The following is a 17841-nucleotide window of genomic DNA, read 5'->3' on the forward strand; positions in this document are numbered from 1 at the left end:
CCCTGCCCCAAGCAGCCCCAGCTAAAGCAGGCTACTCTGGGCCTTGGCCAGTCCAAAATTCAAGTGTATCCAAGGTTCACATCCATTCTCCAACAATTATTCTCCAAGTAGCCTCTGTTGCCTTGCCTAATTTTAGTTACAGAAACTATCAATGACAACACCAGGATGATATCCCCAAAAATCCAAGTTTAGACCCCTTGATCCAATATGATCAGACTATATTTTCTCCTTAATTTAACTACAGGAATTAATTTACTGTCATGTGATCTGTGGCACAAATGTCTATGTGCAAGATAAAGTTTCTTAGTTAATATCTTCTTTTTATATGATGCAAAGATCTTTTAGAGAAATACAAATTAAAAAGCAGAAGGTAGAGCACAGCCAATAAAAAAAAATACAGGGGATATTACATAATAATTAAAGTACTTAACACAAAACGAGTTAATGCAGGAAACAGATGAAAACTCACTACTGCTTAACGCTAGGACTGATACCCAAAGTCTTTTGGTATCACTTAACTTGAGGATGACCACTATGATCATCTAAATACCTGTTTACTTATCACATCAGCATTCTAAAAATTGAGTCATATTTAATAAAATATTATACATGGTCTTTCAAGGGGTATATTACTACGGAGTCTAAATAAAAGTTGGAAACCTATTTATAAAACCTACTCATAACACTGACTTAGCCATGGCTGCCCCCTTCCCCCCCGCATTTTTTTCCATATCTAGAGCTATGAAAATAGCACATACAAAAGCTGGCAAGATTTTAATGTATAATTTACAATGTAGTAGGTAGGTAGGCAAGCAGGCAGATAAATCAATCAACTTTTTAAATTTAGTATGTATGGTTTACTGTGAAAGGAGATATTTTTCGTGAGAGACAGGAGTTCAGGATTTTCTGTTTTATTTTTGGTTATCATATCTTTCCAACAGATCGTGATTCATTCACTAGTCTTCAAGAAAGATCAGTGCACATGAATATTTTTAATCACAGTGCCTGCACAATTTAACACTCATTTGCTACAGTTAAGATTAGATCTCTAATGAAGGCTCAGCACTTCTGCCCATGTAATACATATAAGGATCTGCAGAGAGCCCTATAGTTCAAGCTGGACTCAAGCTCTGCAGAAACCAAGCAGTTAAAGCAGCACACAGTATGGGGACTTCTCCAGAACAGACTGAACTTGTGTTCCTAAATAGAGTTTTCAGCACAGGGATGTGGATGTTTGATGCACTGAAGCAAAATTTTAGAAAGACAGGCTAAATATTTTATTTAATGTACATATGTGGCACATTTTTATGGGCACATATAGGTATGTACACTGTCAAATCTGATGTCTGAAGAGACATACACAGTTCTGCTGTGCCCTCCTTTCCCCGTGAAATTTATAACCACACCTGATTTGTGGAATTTGGAGCACTGCAGAAGAAAGCTAATTTATCAGCACAGAGGCTCTCAAATTTACTAATGTAAATTCTATTTTGCCACTGTGATAGCCCTTTCATTACCATCTTTTACCTATTCTGTCAAATACAGGCATAAATTTTGGGCCTCTCATACAAAACCATGACCAAATATCCTATGAGGCAGCAACAAGTAAAAGTGTTCTGGTTTCCCTGTTGCAGAAAATCTATTCCTCTTAGAGGTTGAGGTTTTTCAAGACTACTTCTGTTCAGTGACGGTCCATGAACTCTGCTTCCAATTGCTGCTGAATTACTAAGTAACTGGAAGTAACATTTAGAAATTTTAAGTGAGAAACTTCTGAGAAAGGGGAATTCCTAGGAAGCATAGCCTCTCTAAAAACTAAAACAGTATGTTAATGTTTAAAATCATTAAAGAAACAAGTCAGCTGTTAAAGTAGGAAGACTACAGGAGCTATAAAAATCCTGAGCATTTAAAAATAAGAGGACTCATAATCAATGCAAGCAAACCTTTGAACACGACAGTTCAAACACCCCATCCTTCCAGGCTCCAATCTGAACAAACATTTCAGTCATAAGCATAACGCCCATATATACCCCATAAATTATAAAGGATCCCCGAAAGCTTTAATCTATGATCCAACATATAATCAGAAATTTCAGCACCTAACTTTGCCTTATGACAGTAGGCAGCAACCATGACGTATTTTATCATACCCGTAAATTGCACAATGTGTTTTTTTTCAACTTCTGCTACTTGTTCTAATTACCTAAAAAATTTTATCCTCATACACTCAGTTATGGTCGGTACGGAAAACTATCAGGAGTGTTTTTCCAGAAAAACTATTCAAGCTAACTTTCAATTATCTCATGTCAATTACCATAGTTTTTTTCTTAACCATTTAATAGGCACAACAATGTGATTTCAATGTTTTGTGGTTTTTTTCACCTAGTCATAAATAAGTTTCACCTAGTCATAAATAAACTACCTTGAAAAAATGCTGTAACTTGCATGGAGAGACCACCTGACAAAAATTAAATAGAGAACCACTATATGTAAAAATGTCAAATAAATTTAAAATTAATAGAAGAAGCTTAGTTTACATTTAAGAAATTGTGACATAGACACATGACAATATAAGCTGTTATTAGATGCAGCGTTGTGCTGTCACTTGCTTTAATGGGTCTCCTTTGCTAAGTGAATTGAATACTGAGTCTGATTCTCAAACAGGAACTCCAGAATGAAAAATTACATTACCCTGCTGATAAAGCTCACACCCACAAAACATTAATGAGAATATTATTTGTTTCAGGTGGCTGAACTACCTTTTTTGCTTAGCAGAACTCACTTAAGGATTCTCCAAAGATTTGCTCCTGAACAGCTCTATGACCTAGTTTTAAGAAAATGTAAAAGGATTATATTTTTGGCTCTTTAAATCAAGGTTTTTTGGCATTTACAAACTTTGCTGAATCGTTTTGGCTGTGGTGCCTTTCCTTATCTGCCCAAGCAATACTCAGCAGTATGGAATTTGCTTCCAGTGCACACTGAAAGTGCTAGCACTTTGCAAAACCCATTATTTCTTTAGCGAAACATCTTTCATTGTATTTTACAAAACAATTTTAAAGCCTTTTCAATACAACTACACAATGCCCATCAGCTCAGTAGAAATGTACTCAAATGCATCCAAGAAAACCTCCAGAGAGGTGCGTGGGTCTATCAAAACATGACCTAAAAAACACCGCATGACAGAGCCCTGTTGATTAATACATTAATGTAAGACCTAGTGGGTCAAGCACAAAGGAATGAGCACTGAGAATCAACTACTAAGGCTGTTGTCTAGAGAGGCTGACTTACTGAAGGTTTCAAAATCTGCAAAACCAATTAAAATAATCAGGTTTTATTATTGAATGTACTCTAACTACATTAACAGTATAAGGGAGATGACTGAGCCTCAGAGTTAATGCTCAGTAGAGTTAATTAAATATATAAAAAAAAAGCTAAGCAATTTAATTACACCTTTCAAATCTGCCTGCACACATATACCCCATACTTCAACATTCAAACTTAGTTTCATCCCTACTACTAAAAATATCTTCTATTATAGAGGAGTAAAAGCAAAAAGCTTATTCAGAACAAAAATTATAATTTCAGACAATGCATGGTGTGAAATGACATGTACCTTCCTATGTTAATGAGTATTTCAGTAACAGCATGGCTTACGTAATAATCATGGGGTTTATGGCAGCTGGTTATTTTGACAAGAAATGTGAAAGAGCTGTATGAAAATAGCATGGAAAGGAGGAAAGAAAAGAAATAGGTCTGACATGTAGATACCCTTTTACAAAGCATACCAAGTCTGTCCTTTGTTACTTTAGCTGGTTTTCATATTGAAGGTCCAATTTTGAATCCTATTAATAGATAAAAAAGGATTTTACAGAAAAAAGTATTAAGGAATCCATCTGCAAACAAGTTTATGAAAGTCTCTTTCCCACTGAAATAAAAACTGTTAAATATGGAGTGGGCATTTTCTCACTTTTTTAAAGTAAAGCCTAACTTTTTAATACATTGTAGCAAAATGGGGAAAAGAGAAAAAAAGATTTAATCAGTACAGTTCAATGGTGGTGCTGGAATCTCTAATTTCACTTTTGATTTCAAAATGTAGGAACCAATCCTTTTCTAAAATATCAGAGAAAGAGCTTTATTATTTCTGTTCAACAGGAAAAAAAGATTGAAGCAAGGATACGTAATTTACTGTAAATGCCAGCAGATGAAAAGACACAATTTTCCTGAATGAGGTGTTTTCTTCTAAACGTGCATTTCAAAGTTTAATCTTCGCAAACAGCACAACATGAGTTAACAAACTCAGGCGATCAAAAATAAAACAACTGTGATAGTTTATGTTCAGTTTTTATATAAACCACAGTAGTGCATCTTTCTTAAAATGGTCGTTGATTCTAAACAACAGAACCACACGGTGGCAGAAGAATCAATGTCTTGCTCAGACACGGTATGGCTCTCGGGAAACCCTGGAACCGAACGGGTGTGCAGGGCACAGTACATGATTTGCTGCTAATAACTGATGAAAAACGCATTAGTTCCGTGTAACTCACCCCTCCAGGGCTGATAAAGGTATGTATTTCCCCAGAGCATTCCAGCTACTGCAGACTGAATTGTTACTTTAGAGACTGAAAGTTTTGTATCATTCGAAACTTCAAACCAAGATCAGATTATTTTATATCTAATTGTTAATAAAGTTTCAGGAAAAAAACCCAAACAAACTATCATTGTAATGCCACATTCAGCCTAAAAAATGTGTAAGTACTCCCATTTGAAAGCACAACCAAAAAATTTATCCATATCCAATTACCTGTAATTTCTAAGAGGTTTTTTTATGACTTTCAAACCATATCGCTGGTTACATTAATAAACAGGCGCTCCTGCTACCAGTCTATTTTTACTTTTCTGTGTTTCATACGATAGCAAGACCCTCCCAGAACTGAACTTATTTTGCCGTGTACAAGCCAGGAAAAGCTTGGGCTCCTTACAGTCGCCAGCCAGAGCAGAGCAGGGGCTGAACAAGACCCAGCCAGAATTAGCGCGGCCCCAGCCTGCAAGAGTGGTCCCCGCATGGCTGCTCAAGCATAGGTCAGCATCATGCCAGCTGACACTTGCACCTGAGCCGCAAAATAAACCATTCCCCCTCCTCGACTTGTGCAAAATCCTGGCACAAAAGCTCAAAAATGGTTAACCTGATAACCCAAACCAATGATTCCTGAATGAGCCTGAAAGCTTTACAGCTCACCAAGCTCAAGTGAAACCAGGCAGAAATTGTACTGAAGGAAAGCTCCAGAGAACACCTGCTGCAAAGATTTTTGGTGTGTACATTTATATATATATATAAAATTAATTTTTTCTGTTTTGCAATGAAAACCAAGGAACAAACTGAAGGGATCTTGCAGCCTTTTTACACAGCTCACTAAATTTCCCTCTCCACAGCAATTTATTTTCTGCTTCTCAGTGTTTACTGACAAAACTGAAAATGTCCTCAGCTAGATTGCAGCAAAATAAAAGAATGAATGATGACAGATACAGAATTATGTTTATGATTTCCTGCAGTATTCATAGATATTAGTCAAGTCTGCAGCAAAATGATAATCATCGAAAGATTTTTCAGTTTGCTTGAGTGTTTCTCTATGGAGGCAAAAATGACAGCACGAGGCTCCCCTCTTTACAGCAAATAAAGTGCATTTACACTGGCATTTTATCCCAGATCAAGTGTGCCTTTTTGAAGCAAGTCTCCTGATCATCCTTATCTACCATGCTTTTCTTTGCATTACTGAATGCTCTTCTCAGGACAGCTAAGCCAGGCAAGAGCTAGCCCAAAGTAAAACTTTCAAACCACACATAGTGCGGACACTGGATTGTCAGCACCGAGGCTTTGTCTCACAGGTCTAACGCCATGGCGCTGGATGCTGTGCTACTGCAGACCCCCAGGTTTTGGCACACCTTTCAGGAACTGGAAATAGAAGCCACGGTTGTTGCTATCTAAAATTATTTTAATGCTTTCTCTCCATATATTTCCATGTGTCTATCATGGCACATCTCATTACTTGTAGTACCTTAAAGTGTATTAAAACCAGAAAAAACTTGTTCAAAATATTACTAAATGCTTTTTAAAATAATACCACATACAGTTATTGGAATATCCGCACCAGGTTGGTTACTGGTTTCAGCAAGATTAGTGAAAAAAGTAAAAATAAAACCACAGGGAAAAAAAAAATCACTGAAAATCATCCAAGCAATAAAATTTTCCTTTCTTTCCCCAAATCACAGTCACTACACCATACTCAGGACCAAGAAACTACAATGGGAACCTGTAGTAAATACATCAGAGGATATTTGCATCATCAGCATCTGAAAAATTCTCGTATTGGCAAGTGGCAATTAAGCTAGGTTCAGAGATGTGCAGTTAAGCAGAATGTTAACGTTTTTCTTCCTGTGATTTTCTTTCAAGAGAAATGAAATTTGAAAAGAGAAATATGCAACACCTAAAACATAAAATAAACATGACTAAAGGAAAACATTGGTATTAAATAGTTTTTCAGCTCAGCTCAGCAGACATAGTCATAGTGGAACGTATTTGTTATCAACTTCCCACTGTACATAATTAATTTCTGTTTGTTTGTTGTCACTTATAAGAAGGACAAAAGTTTGAATTTGCAGAAGGTTTTTTTTTTAAAATTGATTTTTGTTGCAGTTGCAGCAAAAAGTTTAAATTATAGTTACCCTTATGGAAAATTTCTTCCCTTATACAAAGAAATGTAACACTTAGCTTCTTTTTAGCTTTATTAACTCACACATTGCTATTTGCTTATATGTCTACATTGCATCCAGGACTGAGGTAGCATTGCACCCCAACCCTGCGCGTGCATTCATAATTTAGCCTGGAAAAGACCTAACAGGGTCATCTGGCTGGGAGCCCATTCAAAGCATGGCTCTAACACCAATGTCAGTCAGAGCCCACAGCACTCGGCTGTGAAGGCTCTCTCCATTTCTTGCTTGCAGCCTTATGACATACATCTGAATAATTCATAAGGTCTCTGATTTCTCTAGCCACAGTACTAGAATAACAATAGTACATCGTTTGTAACTTGTGAAATATTTTACTAATGTGTATACACCCCTTTGAAACTAAGATAAAAACATAAAGTATATGAACCGAGGAAAACAAAACTTTAATTTGAAAAAGGTACATGAAGAAGCACATAGATATTCAGGTGTATTCTCTAACTGAAAAAGTTAGGGAAAAAGAAAAGTTATCTTAGATCCAAATTCTATGAAATCACATGGCTAGAAAGCTGGCTGCTGAAGAGCAGCGATCCAAGCAATGCTAACGCTGGTCACAGAGAGCTATTTCCTATTCAAATTATGAGGGGAAGAAAAAAAAATAAATCACTGAGGTTCTTGTTACAAAGTCATTTTAGGCTGTCATAAATCCATGCTGCCAGTGGAAGAAATCATCCTCTCCCTGTCAACTCTCCTAGAGCATCACCTCTTGTTCTCGTGCTGCTGCGTGACAGGTTCGGTCAGGGCACCGACATGCTGAGAATCATCACAAGAAGGTCCGAGGAAAGCACAAACTTGTGCCAGATTACAGCACAAGTTTAAACACAGTCTCATTTCAATTTCCCATAACAACTTCTTCAAATTTGTGCCTTCAAACAGGAAACATAAGGCTGTACATTTGCAAGATTCTCCAAAAGACACTGCCAATATGCCCCTACAAAAAGGCATATTGATGTTGGGCTTCAACCCCCAACATCAAGGACTGTCATATCCATCTATTAATTAGAGATGTAATTACAGGTACATTAGTTTTACACAATGAAATGCTCTTACATTTGCATAGCCGCTTTCATATTGGACTATCACCAGCTGATTTAACATCTGTAACTATGATGTCCCACTGTTCCCTTTCCCTCCAACAAAGCCCTGGAAAAGCAAGATTTCTACTTAAGACTAAAACGTTGTGATGTTTGAGCTAACGGTTGGGTGGCCCTTGCTAAACAGCAGCAGTTCCCAGCTTTGCTTTTCCTACCCTGCAGGGAGAGCAGGAATGCTTTATGTATTTTTTGCTTTCATTTATCCTCCCTAAAGTAGGAAAACCCTGGCTTGTCACCCTCAGGATGGCAAAATGTATTTTCACCCATGCTTTTGAGAAGGTCTGAACTAAACTCAGAGCTAGATCTTATGAAACCCTATCTGCCAGCATTCAGCTCCAAAGCCAAGAAAACCTGATGTTGCCCTTGAGGCATGCAGTGACAGCTGAAGCACTACAACCTAAATCCTAAACAAAACCAGGGCCCTTGCTGTATGTGATCACGTCATTTGTATCTGGTGAGATCTGGCTGGACTAGCATCAGAGTACAGGTTTTGAAATTACTTATATAAATAAAAGGAAAGTATCAAACTAGAAACTTCATCTAATAACCAGCCTTATGAAACAGCCCCTTCCTGGCATCAGTGCCCAGGTTGTCAAACTGCTCTTTAATAGCAGTAATGGAGAATTGCTTCAATCTGCTTTTGATGATTCTTCTAAAAGTGTTATTTCAGCAGTCCTGAAAGCCACAACTGTAGCCTTCCTGCCACAGGTAATTTCTGAAACTCACTGATGAAATTTAGAGACAATCTATCCTATAAATTTACAATCAATTAATTTTAACAAAGAAATGACAGTCATATAAAATAATTTTGCTCCAATGCATTCCTTATGGCATTCTGACTCTCAGGGATAGATCCAAATCTTGGCACCAATTTGGAAAAAAAAAGATGCAAAGCAGCAGTTCCCAGAAATCCTTTATTATTTCAGTGGATTCGAACAAGACAAAAAGAAAGCTGGATTTGCTGTGCATTGTTGAATGATCTGTGCTTGCTTAAAGGGACAGAGAGGAAGAAACATTCTAGTTTGTCAAACAATTTCTACCTATAGACTGCACTGATAATTGCCATTCACAAACTTAAGCCTCCTTGTCAAAGTGTTAGAAACAACTTCTGCACCCTGTACTAGGGAACTAGCACAGCTTGCTCATTTGGGCCAGCTCCTTCTGTTTTCCATCTTCCATCCCCTTTTAAAGTTCCCACCCCCCTGCTGCATCACATTCCACACATCTATCCCAAGACACCAGCCAAAACCAGAAGACAGAGTGCCAACACTAAAAGCTTAGATAAAACTGTTGTGCTCTGCTAGCTTCTTCTACAAATGGGGCTTCTGCCTCTCTGAACATTCATGCCCGAATTCCTCCCCTTTTGAGCCACTGATGTGCCACAGCTCTTTTTGTTCTTTCTTTGGTTCCCAACTTCATACCATTTTTTCACACCACTTCTGGTGCACAGAACAGCATCCCAAGCATGGCCCAGATTCTGAGGACTTAAATGCTGTTTAAACCCCTAGGTTACTTGGCTCCCAGAGCTGGGGCACCTCTGAAGGTAGAAATCCAGACAATAGGAAAAACTAGACAAAAGGACATGAATGAAATAAGGCTGCTTGACTTGGATGTTCTCCCCCTCCCTTGTTCAAAAAAATGTTGTATTTCCTATTTATTCCAGGAAACATTTACAAAGCAGAACTGAACTGCTCTGTTTACTGCAGTCCCCTAGTGCTGTTAGACTGCCAATTGTTTGGGGAAACCAATCATGGAAAAGTTTATTACAATATCCTGCAGACATCTCACAGAACATCTCGGCGAACATTATCATTGTTTACTTGCCACACTTGCTATTGCAGGCTGCTACTGAAGGACAGTAATTTTCTTTGTTTTAAAGTGAAGAGACATTTCATTTGGCAATTTCCACCTTTTCTGCCATATGACATACCCTATGCCAAAGCAGAAATACTAAGTATGACAGGAGACTCCAGAGGGAGAGGCATGGTTGGAACCAGGCTACCCCACTTCTCTTGCTCACAAGCAACAGGGGCAGAATTATCAGGAACCAAAAATGATCACTTTGTTGATGTAGTTGCCTTTTTAACACCCCCCCACCCCATCCTGAGTGACACATTCTGATGATACTTTAAAGCATTCTTCCTGAATAGAAGGGATCACCTAGATAGGAAGAGTAAGCTGTGAACACTGTCACTCTGTCACAGATTATTATTTTTTTATATGCTATATCTGAAGTAGTTTGTGGAGAAGCAAATGCCCAGTGTACTGCCAGAGCAGGAATTATGCCTTTGCATTCTAAACACTCCCAGATTCAAGTTTTGGATCAAGGCAGACAGGAGAGGTGCTGCCATAAAATTCTTTTGAAACAAGGTAGCAAGATGACATTAAATTGCTTGCCATGCTATGCTATACAGTAAGGAGAGAGAGAGAAAAAATAAATCACACATTTACCCAAATGAATATATTAATTTCTGAATTAAATCCTTAAAGAAGAGCTATCCAAATATCTCAGTGTTTTCCCTCTCCTTGGTCTATGTTCACCTGTTTGAATTTGGCAGTTCCACTCCCACTCTGTATCTCAAGATTGTCCTTTTCTGCTTGATATTTCTGTGATTGCAATTAAACTGAAGTTTACAACTGTTTTAATGTTGTTTCAATTTAAATTACCCTGATGATGCAAAAGCATCTCTCCTTATATCAGAATTACATCTAACACCAACATAGTTCTCTGAGGTTAGTGAAAATAGCGCCACAAGGCCTTCAACAGAAGTAGCCTAATTTTTTCACTTCTGTTTTAAGGAAATGAGTATTATTTTCATGGGTACTTTGTGAGGGGTGAAAGCAACTCCTGAATAATCAAAGTCCTAAACAGTTGTGCACAGTGACGCCTGTCCCTTTGGCCCAAAGAAGCCTATAATGGATAAAAAGTGACAAAACCATAGAGAGACTAATGAGAACGGTTGGTCCCAAATCCCCTTGTGCCTAACTGCTCTGCCAGGGATTTTTTTTTATTATTATTATTTTTTTTGCTTATGCCCAGACTAACTGTTAACAGAGATAATAGAAAATACAGATTTTTTCCAATATGAATTTGCTTAGGTTCCAGAAGCAGTTACAGCAATTGCAGCTGCTCCTTGTCTTGTCTATGAGTTGGATGAGGTACTCTGTTATTCGTACATGCTCATATAATACCTTGAAATAGCTTTCAAATCACTATCAATACACTAAATAACAGTTCATGAACTCACTTTGTATCATGACAAAGAATAGAGGTCAACTCCATTCAACAAACACACATACAGAACAGCCTACATTATACATTTCAATTATTCATCCACAGCCTGCTGATCTAATGGAATAGTTCTGCAAAGCAAACACAGGCTAAATGTTTGCACGTGCTCACTCTCGTTTTTAACCAGTAAAGGACAGGAATTGGAATTAATTTCTAAAAAAAAGAAAAAAGATGTATTGACTCTGCAAGGTATTATTGGATCTTTTATGTCTTGTGTCTTAGACTGATTAACACGCACAGAGCTCTGTACTACTGTAACTAGACAATCTTGTTCTTAAGAGTTCATTGAAAGCTCATTCAGAAATCTTTCAAAGATATGAGGAGGGTGAGGACTATTATGGTTAGATGAATTATTAATTCCAAGAAGCAAAGATCCATTACAAGTACCATTCCTCCTCCTCTTCCCATAGCTCATATTCACAAAACCCCAACTTCCTCTTCCAGTGTTTCTCAGTCTGTTCTACGTCCTACTTTATTTGAGAGCCACATTACACTCACACACAGAGGTATCACTGCCAAAACCTGTTTATTATCAGTATTGGTATTCCTTACTTATCTGTATTTTAAGAGAGCTTATGGGCTCAGGTTTCATGAGGACTCCCAGAAGAGCTATCAAACCAACTTCACCTGCTCACACCTGGCAAGAAAATTATGCTCACTTCAGGCAGATTCCAACTCAGCCACGGGACATACCTGCAGCACCTCCAGGAGCCACGGGACATACCTGCAGCACCTCCAGGAGGACCTCATCGCACTCTGCACACCCATGTACCAGGCACACAATCTAAGGAAGGCCCGAGATTTGCCAAGGCTTTTACATGCTTAAACCATTTTGTTTTCAATGGTCTTTGGGTTCCAGAATGCCCTCCGATATTAAATCAAAGTGGTTCAGGTGAGCAGCTGCTCTGTGTGTGGCAGCAGGCAGTCACAGGAGCTGTGCCACACTGCTCATGCCAGAGTCACCATGAATCACTGTGCTCCCATGGTGACATGGACCTACCACTGCTGCCCAGCCCTGCCACAACAGTACCACAAAATAAGCTGACAAGCAAACTAGCATCTTATAGTCAGAACAAACAAAGTCTAATTCTTTCTTTAGGTAGGAAAGGAATTGTTCTGAGATCCTTCCCACAATGTAGGAGCAGAATTAAAGCAGCAAAATAAAAAGGAAGGATGGCCTAATGGTTATCAACCTAACTGGAAAAGGAGGACATAGTAGAAACAAGGATTTTTCTTAACAATTTATAAGGATCTACATTTGTCACTATCTTCCAATTAAGTTATTGGTAATAATAATTTGCACTTCTGTAGCATTTACAGTCTATGAAAGTAGTAAGTATTAGGCTCTTTTTGCTAGTGGATAACTTAAGGCTAACTGTAGCTGGAAACACAGCCAGACAGTAAGAGAATCAGACTCTCAGGCACTAGCCTTTCAAGTAGATTTCAGATTACTAATAGGCACAGGGATTGCCACTAAGTGATATTTAGTTGCTTTGTTCTTGGTTTTCCATAAAGATGACTATCTGCTAGTCTACACAATCTTATATATAAACATACATTTATTAAGTTTGCATATAATGACTGCTGTTCATCTATTTAAAAGCTATGCTGTCACCAGCTATTTAATTTGCTCCAAACTACGCTCTCAATAGCAAGCACGGTGACCATAGATTAGACAAATAATGAAAAAACCAGTCTCTGTTTCCCCCTTTTTAAAAATGTTATCTCAGAGTTGCAACCACCATCTGACTGGCTTGGCCTTGACCAGCAGTGGTCTTGGCTGGCATTGGCTCTGTTGGACATGGGGGAAGCTTCTAGCAGCCTCTCACAGAAAACACCCCTGTAGCCCCCCTGCTACCAAGTCTTGCCATGCAAACCCAATACAAAGCTTTAATTACACATCAGATCTCTTGCCAGATCCTGCATGTAATTATACTACCAAGCAAATCCTTGTTGCTGCAGACACAATCACTAAAACTTTGGACAAATGCTTCTAAATAACATAGCTGTGAAAATGTCTGCACCAAGGCACATGTTTATGTTATACTTCCACCAGTTTCGAGTCTTGTACAGAAATTAAGCTTTGTCTTAAAAAAATAAATCCCTTAAATTGTATTACACATACAAAAAGTGAAGTTCTTCATGTGTGGGCTGCTCTCTTTGAACACTCTCTCACATAAACCACTGCACAATTCTCCTAAAACCAGACACTTATCTCAAGAATAATAGATGTGCCAAATTAGTTTGTATGACTGTGAGCAAAAGCATTTTAAAATAAATGGTATTATTTGCTTAACTGCCAGAACTATATTTTTTGTTATGATAATCATTCAATATTCCACTTTCGGCTTCCCAATTCATAGTTCACCAATATCTTGGGTTTAATCAGAAGCATCTATGGTATTATTGTGTCATTAATAATTCTACTAAAAGCACCAAAACCTAGTTCACATAAACTTAATTTACTAAACTCATTTATACTGCCAAGGCAGTCAGAGGTCCAGACAAACAAAGCGAAATACTCTATGGCAGGTCATTAATTTTAAAATACTGTCAAACCATCCTCAGTCTAGCTTTCATTATTAATTTGCAACCAACTGTTCCCTCACTCAGCTGTAATCTTTCATGGAGGGCTGTTTTTTAAACAGAATACGGAGCACTAACACAGAAAAGTAACGGGAGCTTTCTTTAAGGCGTCATCTTTTTAAAATTTCCTCACATCCCACACTCTGAAAACTCATCCACGCAACAGATAACTTTAAGCTTTTTCTTACCCCTCAGCGGTAAACAACCTTGCCGGTCAAAAAAGGGAGATCCACAGCTCACTACGAATGCAGAGGAGCGATGGGGGAGATCCTCTGCTCTCTCCTGCTTCCTTGGGTGGGAAAGGAAATTGCTTGTGATTTCTCTGGCAGACAGGAGCCAGCAGAGACAAGAAACTGAAAAACCTGGCTTGTCTTCCCCCCTGCCTGCAGTGCCCCGCATCAAAGAATGCTGGTGGGGTGAGCTGCTGAGGCAGCTGCTCCCCAGGTCCCCTCAAACAAAACATGGTGCCCACAGAGAACTGCCTGGTCAGACAGGTCAGACAAAGCCAACAGTCTGCTCTGCCCTGGGTTGTCCTGTACGGCAGGGGCATCCATCCTTTCCCTCCCTTTCTCTCAAACTCAGAAGACCTGACAACTCTGTCAAGCACATTTGAGAATATCAGCAACACCTACATTTTGGTCAAAGATGCCATATACCATGATGTGAAATTATATATTATTTCCAGCAAGACCTGTACGTTGGTACATTACCATCTACTGTTGAAGTTTTACAATCTCTACTACCGGTCTCTACATGTTGTGCTTTTGATACCACAGTGTTGCAAAAGAGGTGCTGGGTCCCCTATATGAAACATACACATCGATACTTTATTAAAAAATTCTTTAGGTAAATACTCTCTTGGATACTCAATTTGACATAAATAGTAATTTTACTTTCACCAGCTTTTAGAATGTCTTTTTTTAATATCTTTAAAGGTATTATAAAAGGTATTACAAAATACGTTTCATAGAACAGAAGATACTCACTTCTGGCAAAAGCAGAAACATGAAGATTTCACCTTGATATTGAACAAAGATCTGATAAACTACTCGGGCCTTCTGAAAAACAAAAAGTTTTGCCTCTTCCAGAGAAAAAAACATAAGAGAACTTCCAGGGTTAAATCTATTAACCAATCTATTTAGTACACAAACATGATGCAATTGGATATAGAGCTAGAGCTAACAATTGGATGTATCACAGGTAATAGAGCACATGTGTGCGTGTACATATATACATGCTCACATACACAGCACCAGCACGCCAGAAATACATAGGGTTTTATTCCTCTGTCTTTCCTCCTCCATCCCAAGTCTGCTAGAACAATACGAAAGAAGTATTAGCAAGGTTCCACAAATGCAAAACCCCAAACATAACTATGTAAGCCTAAACCAATTATCTGCATACTCATTGCATAATGATTACATTTAGCATATGCAATACAAAAAATCTCATGCAGTGACCTTCAAGACGCTCACAAAACAACAAGGCATTCTTGATACTGCTTATTTTTCAGAGTATAAGGTTTTCTCCAATGTCTATAAGGACTGCATGCCCAGCATGTTAATTCCTCTATGTTTTATAATTATGCTGCCAATTAATGCCATTTAAAGAGCAAATATCATGAGAAAAATATACAAAATAAGATTACCCACAGAGAAACAGTTACACTATTTGACAGTTTTTTAATTCTACCCTTTTCTTCTTCTTCAGCAGAACATTAGCCAGTAAAAGTCCGTATTAATAATAAGGAAGAACCACAATGTTGTTTGTACAAGTATGAGAAGAATTTGAAATGCAGACTGGATTGGATAAGGGTAGCTCTAGATAATCTGGAAGTGTTCAGAAGCTAGTAGGTTCCAAACAGTGCTTAAGAGTGATTTTAACGGAAGGTATTTAAACAATTGTGGCCTGAACACCTAAAAATCCCTGCCAGTTCTTAATGCAATGAAACACATCTCTCTTTATAGGAGGAGGGGAGGTAAATTACACAAACACGCAGAAGTTAGCAGTCCTACCAGTTTAAAACTTTTTTTTTTTCTTTTTAAAGGGCAGGGGACTTTTGGAGATGAGTATCTCTACCCATATTTGGGCTTAATTCTTGTTATTTATGTTCTGACCATCTGGTCTATTTGACCAAATCTGGAAAAAACTGCCTTAAGAACATACATGGAGAAAAGATGCATAATTAAAACAGGTAAGCTGTATTTCTTATGTTTGCAAATTACAGAGAGGGAAATTTTACTACTAGTGGCAGTGGCAAATAATCAGAACTGTCTGCATGGGGTTTTCCCACAGTTAGATAACATTTCCCCTTCTCTCCATTCCAGCCAGAAATATATATATGAGTGATCCTGTCCCTGTGCTAGGGCAGATGCTCAGTCCATCTAGCTTCAGCTATCTCCACCTCCTCTTTTATCAGCTTTTTATCAGCACCAGGACCTAAGATTATACAAAAGGATTTCACAATGCATGATGGTATTCTTTTAATATTTTCAGGTAGACAAGAAAATTGACCCAAACTTGCAGTCTTTTCCATCACGGTAATTTTGCCTTGGACTCTGGGATTTGGCCAGACTGCCAGGATCTGATTTCGTTAAGCTTGAATAGTCATGCAAAACCTAGTTTATGACTATGTGGTAAATTGCTTGCTTTATTTGCATATTAATAAGCAGATCATAGCTAGAGGAGGTTAAAGATGTCATTACAGACAAACCAGGGTTTATTAAACATAAAAAATACCAGACAAAGCTTCCTACCCCATTCTCTTTTTCCCCCAAAACTACTTACCTAGCCTACTTAAATTCATCATAAACCCACATTTAAATTTCTAGAATACTCCAAGAAAGAATAAAGACTTTCAGATGTTTCTCTCTGAATATATTTTAACCTGGTCTTTTTGTTTATTGTATTGCAAATCATAAAACCTGCATAGACAGTAACCCAAGCTACAACCATTGAGCACACACCCCCTTCTAATCATCACCCTGCCTTCACACAAACCTTACAGGCAGTAACAGCCCCACCACAGCTACCTGCGTGCTCCTTGATGTTACACAAAGCCAGCTGCGAACATTACCCAGAACACACTAAGGTGACACAACTGATGCACTGTGTCAGCTTACTGCTAACCAGGCATTTCAATTTCTTTCATAGATTGGCACACTTACTAACATCTCTCTTTGAAATAAAAGCTTTAAGTAAAGGTTGATAGAAGAGAAATAGTTGTGCCTTGTTTTAACTAATATTATTGCTGGAAATATTTCATTTTATTTTTAAACTGATGTTAATAACACATTGAATGTTTCAGATGAGTGAAAAGATAAGAAGCATTGCCATGCTGACAGACTGGAAACGGCAGATGATGACAAAGCAAATACCCCAAGGAACACAGGAAAAATTTACCAGCTCTTCTATGAAAGTTAAGCTTCAACCACAGCCACAGACCTACTGTTTTGCCCCAACTCTGGGGACATTAAATTCTGTTCTGCCTCTCACATCCCTTAATTAAGCAGTAAAGCAATTCTCTGACCTAACACCTTTGCAACTGTTATTTAAGGATATCAATGCAGAAATGGATTTTTCCTGCTCAAAAAGTGATAGTATTTCTTTGCTTTATAACCTCTTCAGTGCAAATGCTATCTTTTTGGCTTTCTGGTTTTCTCTTTTCATCATTCTGATGCAATGGAGTCCGTGCTTCTTAGAAACGCTCCACGATATACGGAATAAGCCCGAGTAACAACTGGTGTAAATTTAGTACTACACCAAGTATGAGGTGATCCCAAAGCATTCAAACATTTATCCATCTCTGTACTGATAAACAAGTAAAAGTCAATGGTAAATCTGCTTGAGTATTCAGTGACATGGACACAGGACTTCCAGTGAGTTTATCTGCCAACTTCCCAGAAAGAAAGGAGATACATTGATATTATAATAAAGTAAGGCAAGCACTGCATCATATCCACATAGAGAGAGATCTTACCCAAATAAATAACACCTATAACCAGACTTACATATAGAGTCCCAGAAGGGAACCAAGACCTCAAGCGTAACAGCGTCCATTATATCAAATTTACTGGGACATAATTTTAT

At 38.1% G+C, this 17841-nt stretch overlaps 1 protein-coding gene across 2 annotated transcripts in view; it reads right to left on the reverse strand.

The window, feature by feature from the left end:
- PRKCE (protein kinase C epsilon) overlaps nt 1–17841 on the reverse strand; it is a 293855-nt gene that overhangs the window by 130687 nt on the left and 145327 nt on the right. The window contains exon 1 of one of the 2 annotated variants that reach the window (XM_037405770.1): nt 13941–14166. The exons of the other annotated variant lie outside the window; for it this stretch is intronic. Within the exon in view, the coding sequence (XP_037261667.1) occupies nt 13941–14151 (211 nt within the window). The 5' untranslated portion in view covers nt 14152–14166. Of the gene's footprint in view, nt 1–13940; nt 14167–17841 lie in introns of those variants that run through there. 2 annotated transcript variants of the gene reach the window in all.

The sequence above is a fragment of the Falco rusticolus genome, chromosome 12 (assembly GCF_015220075.1).
Source record: "Falco rusticolus isolate bFalRus1 chromosome 12, bFalRus1.pri, whole genome shotgun sequence".
NCBI classification, from domain to species: domain Eukaryota; kingdom Metazoa; phylum Chordata; class Aves; order Falconiformes; family Falconidae; genus Falco; species Falco rusticolus.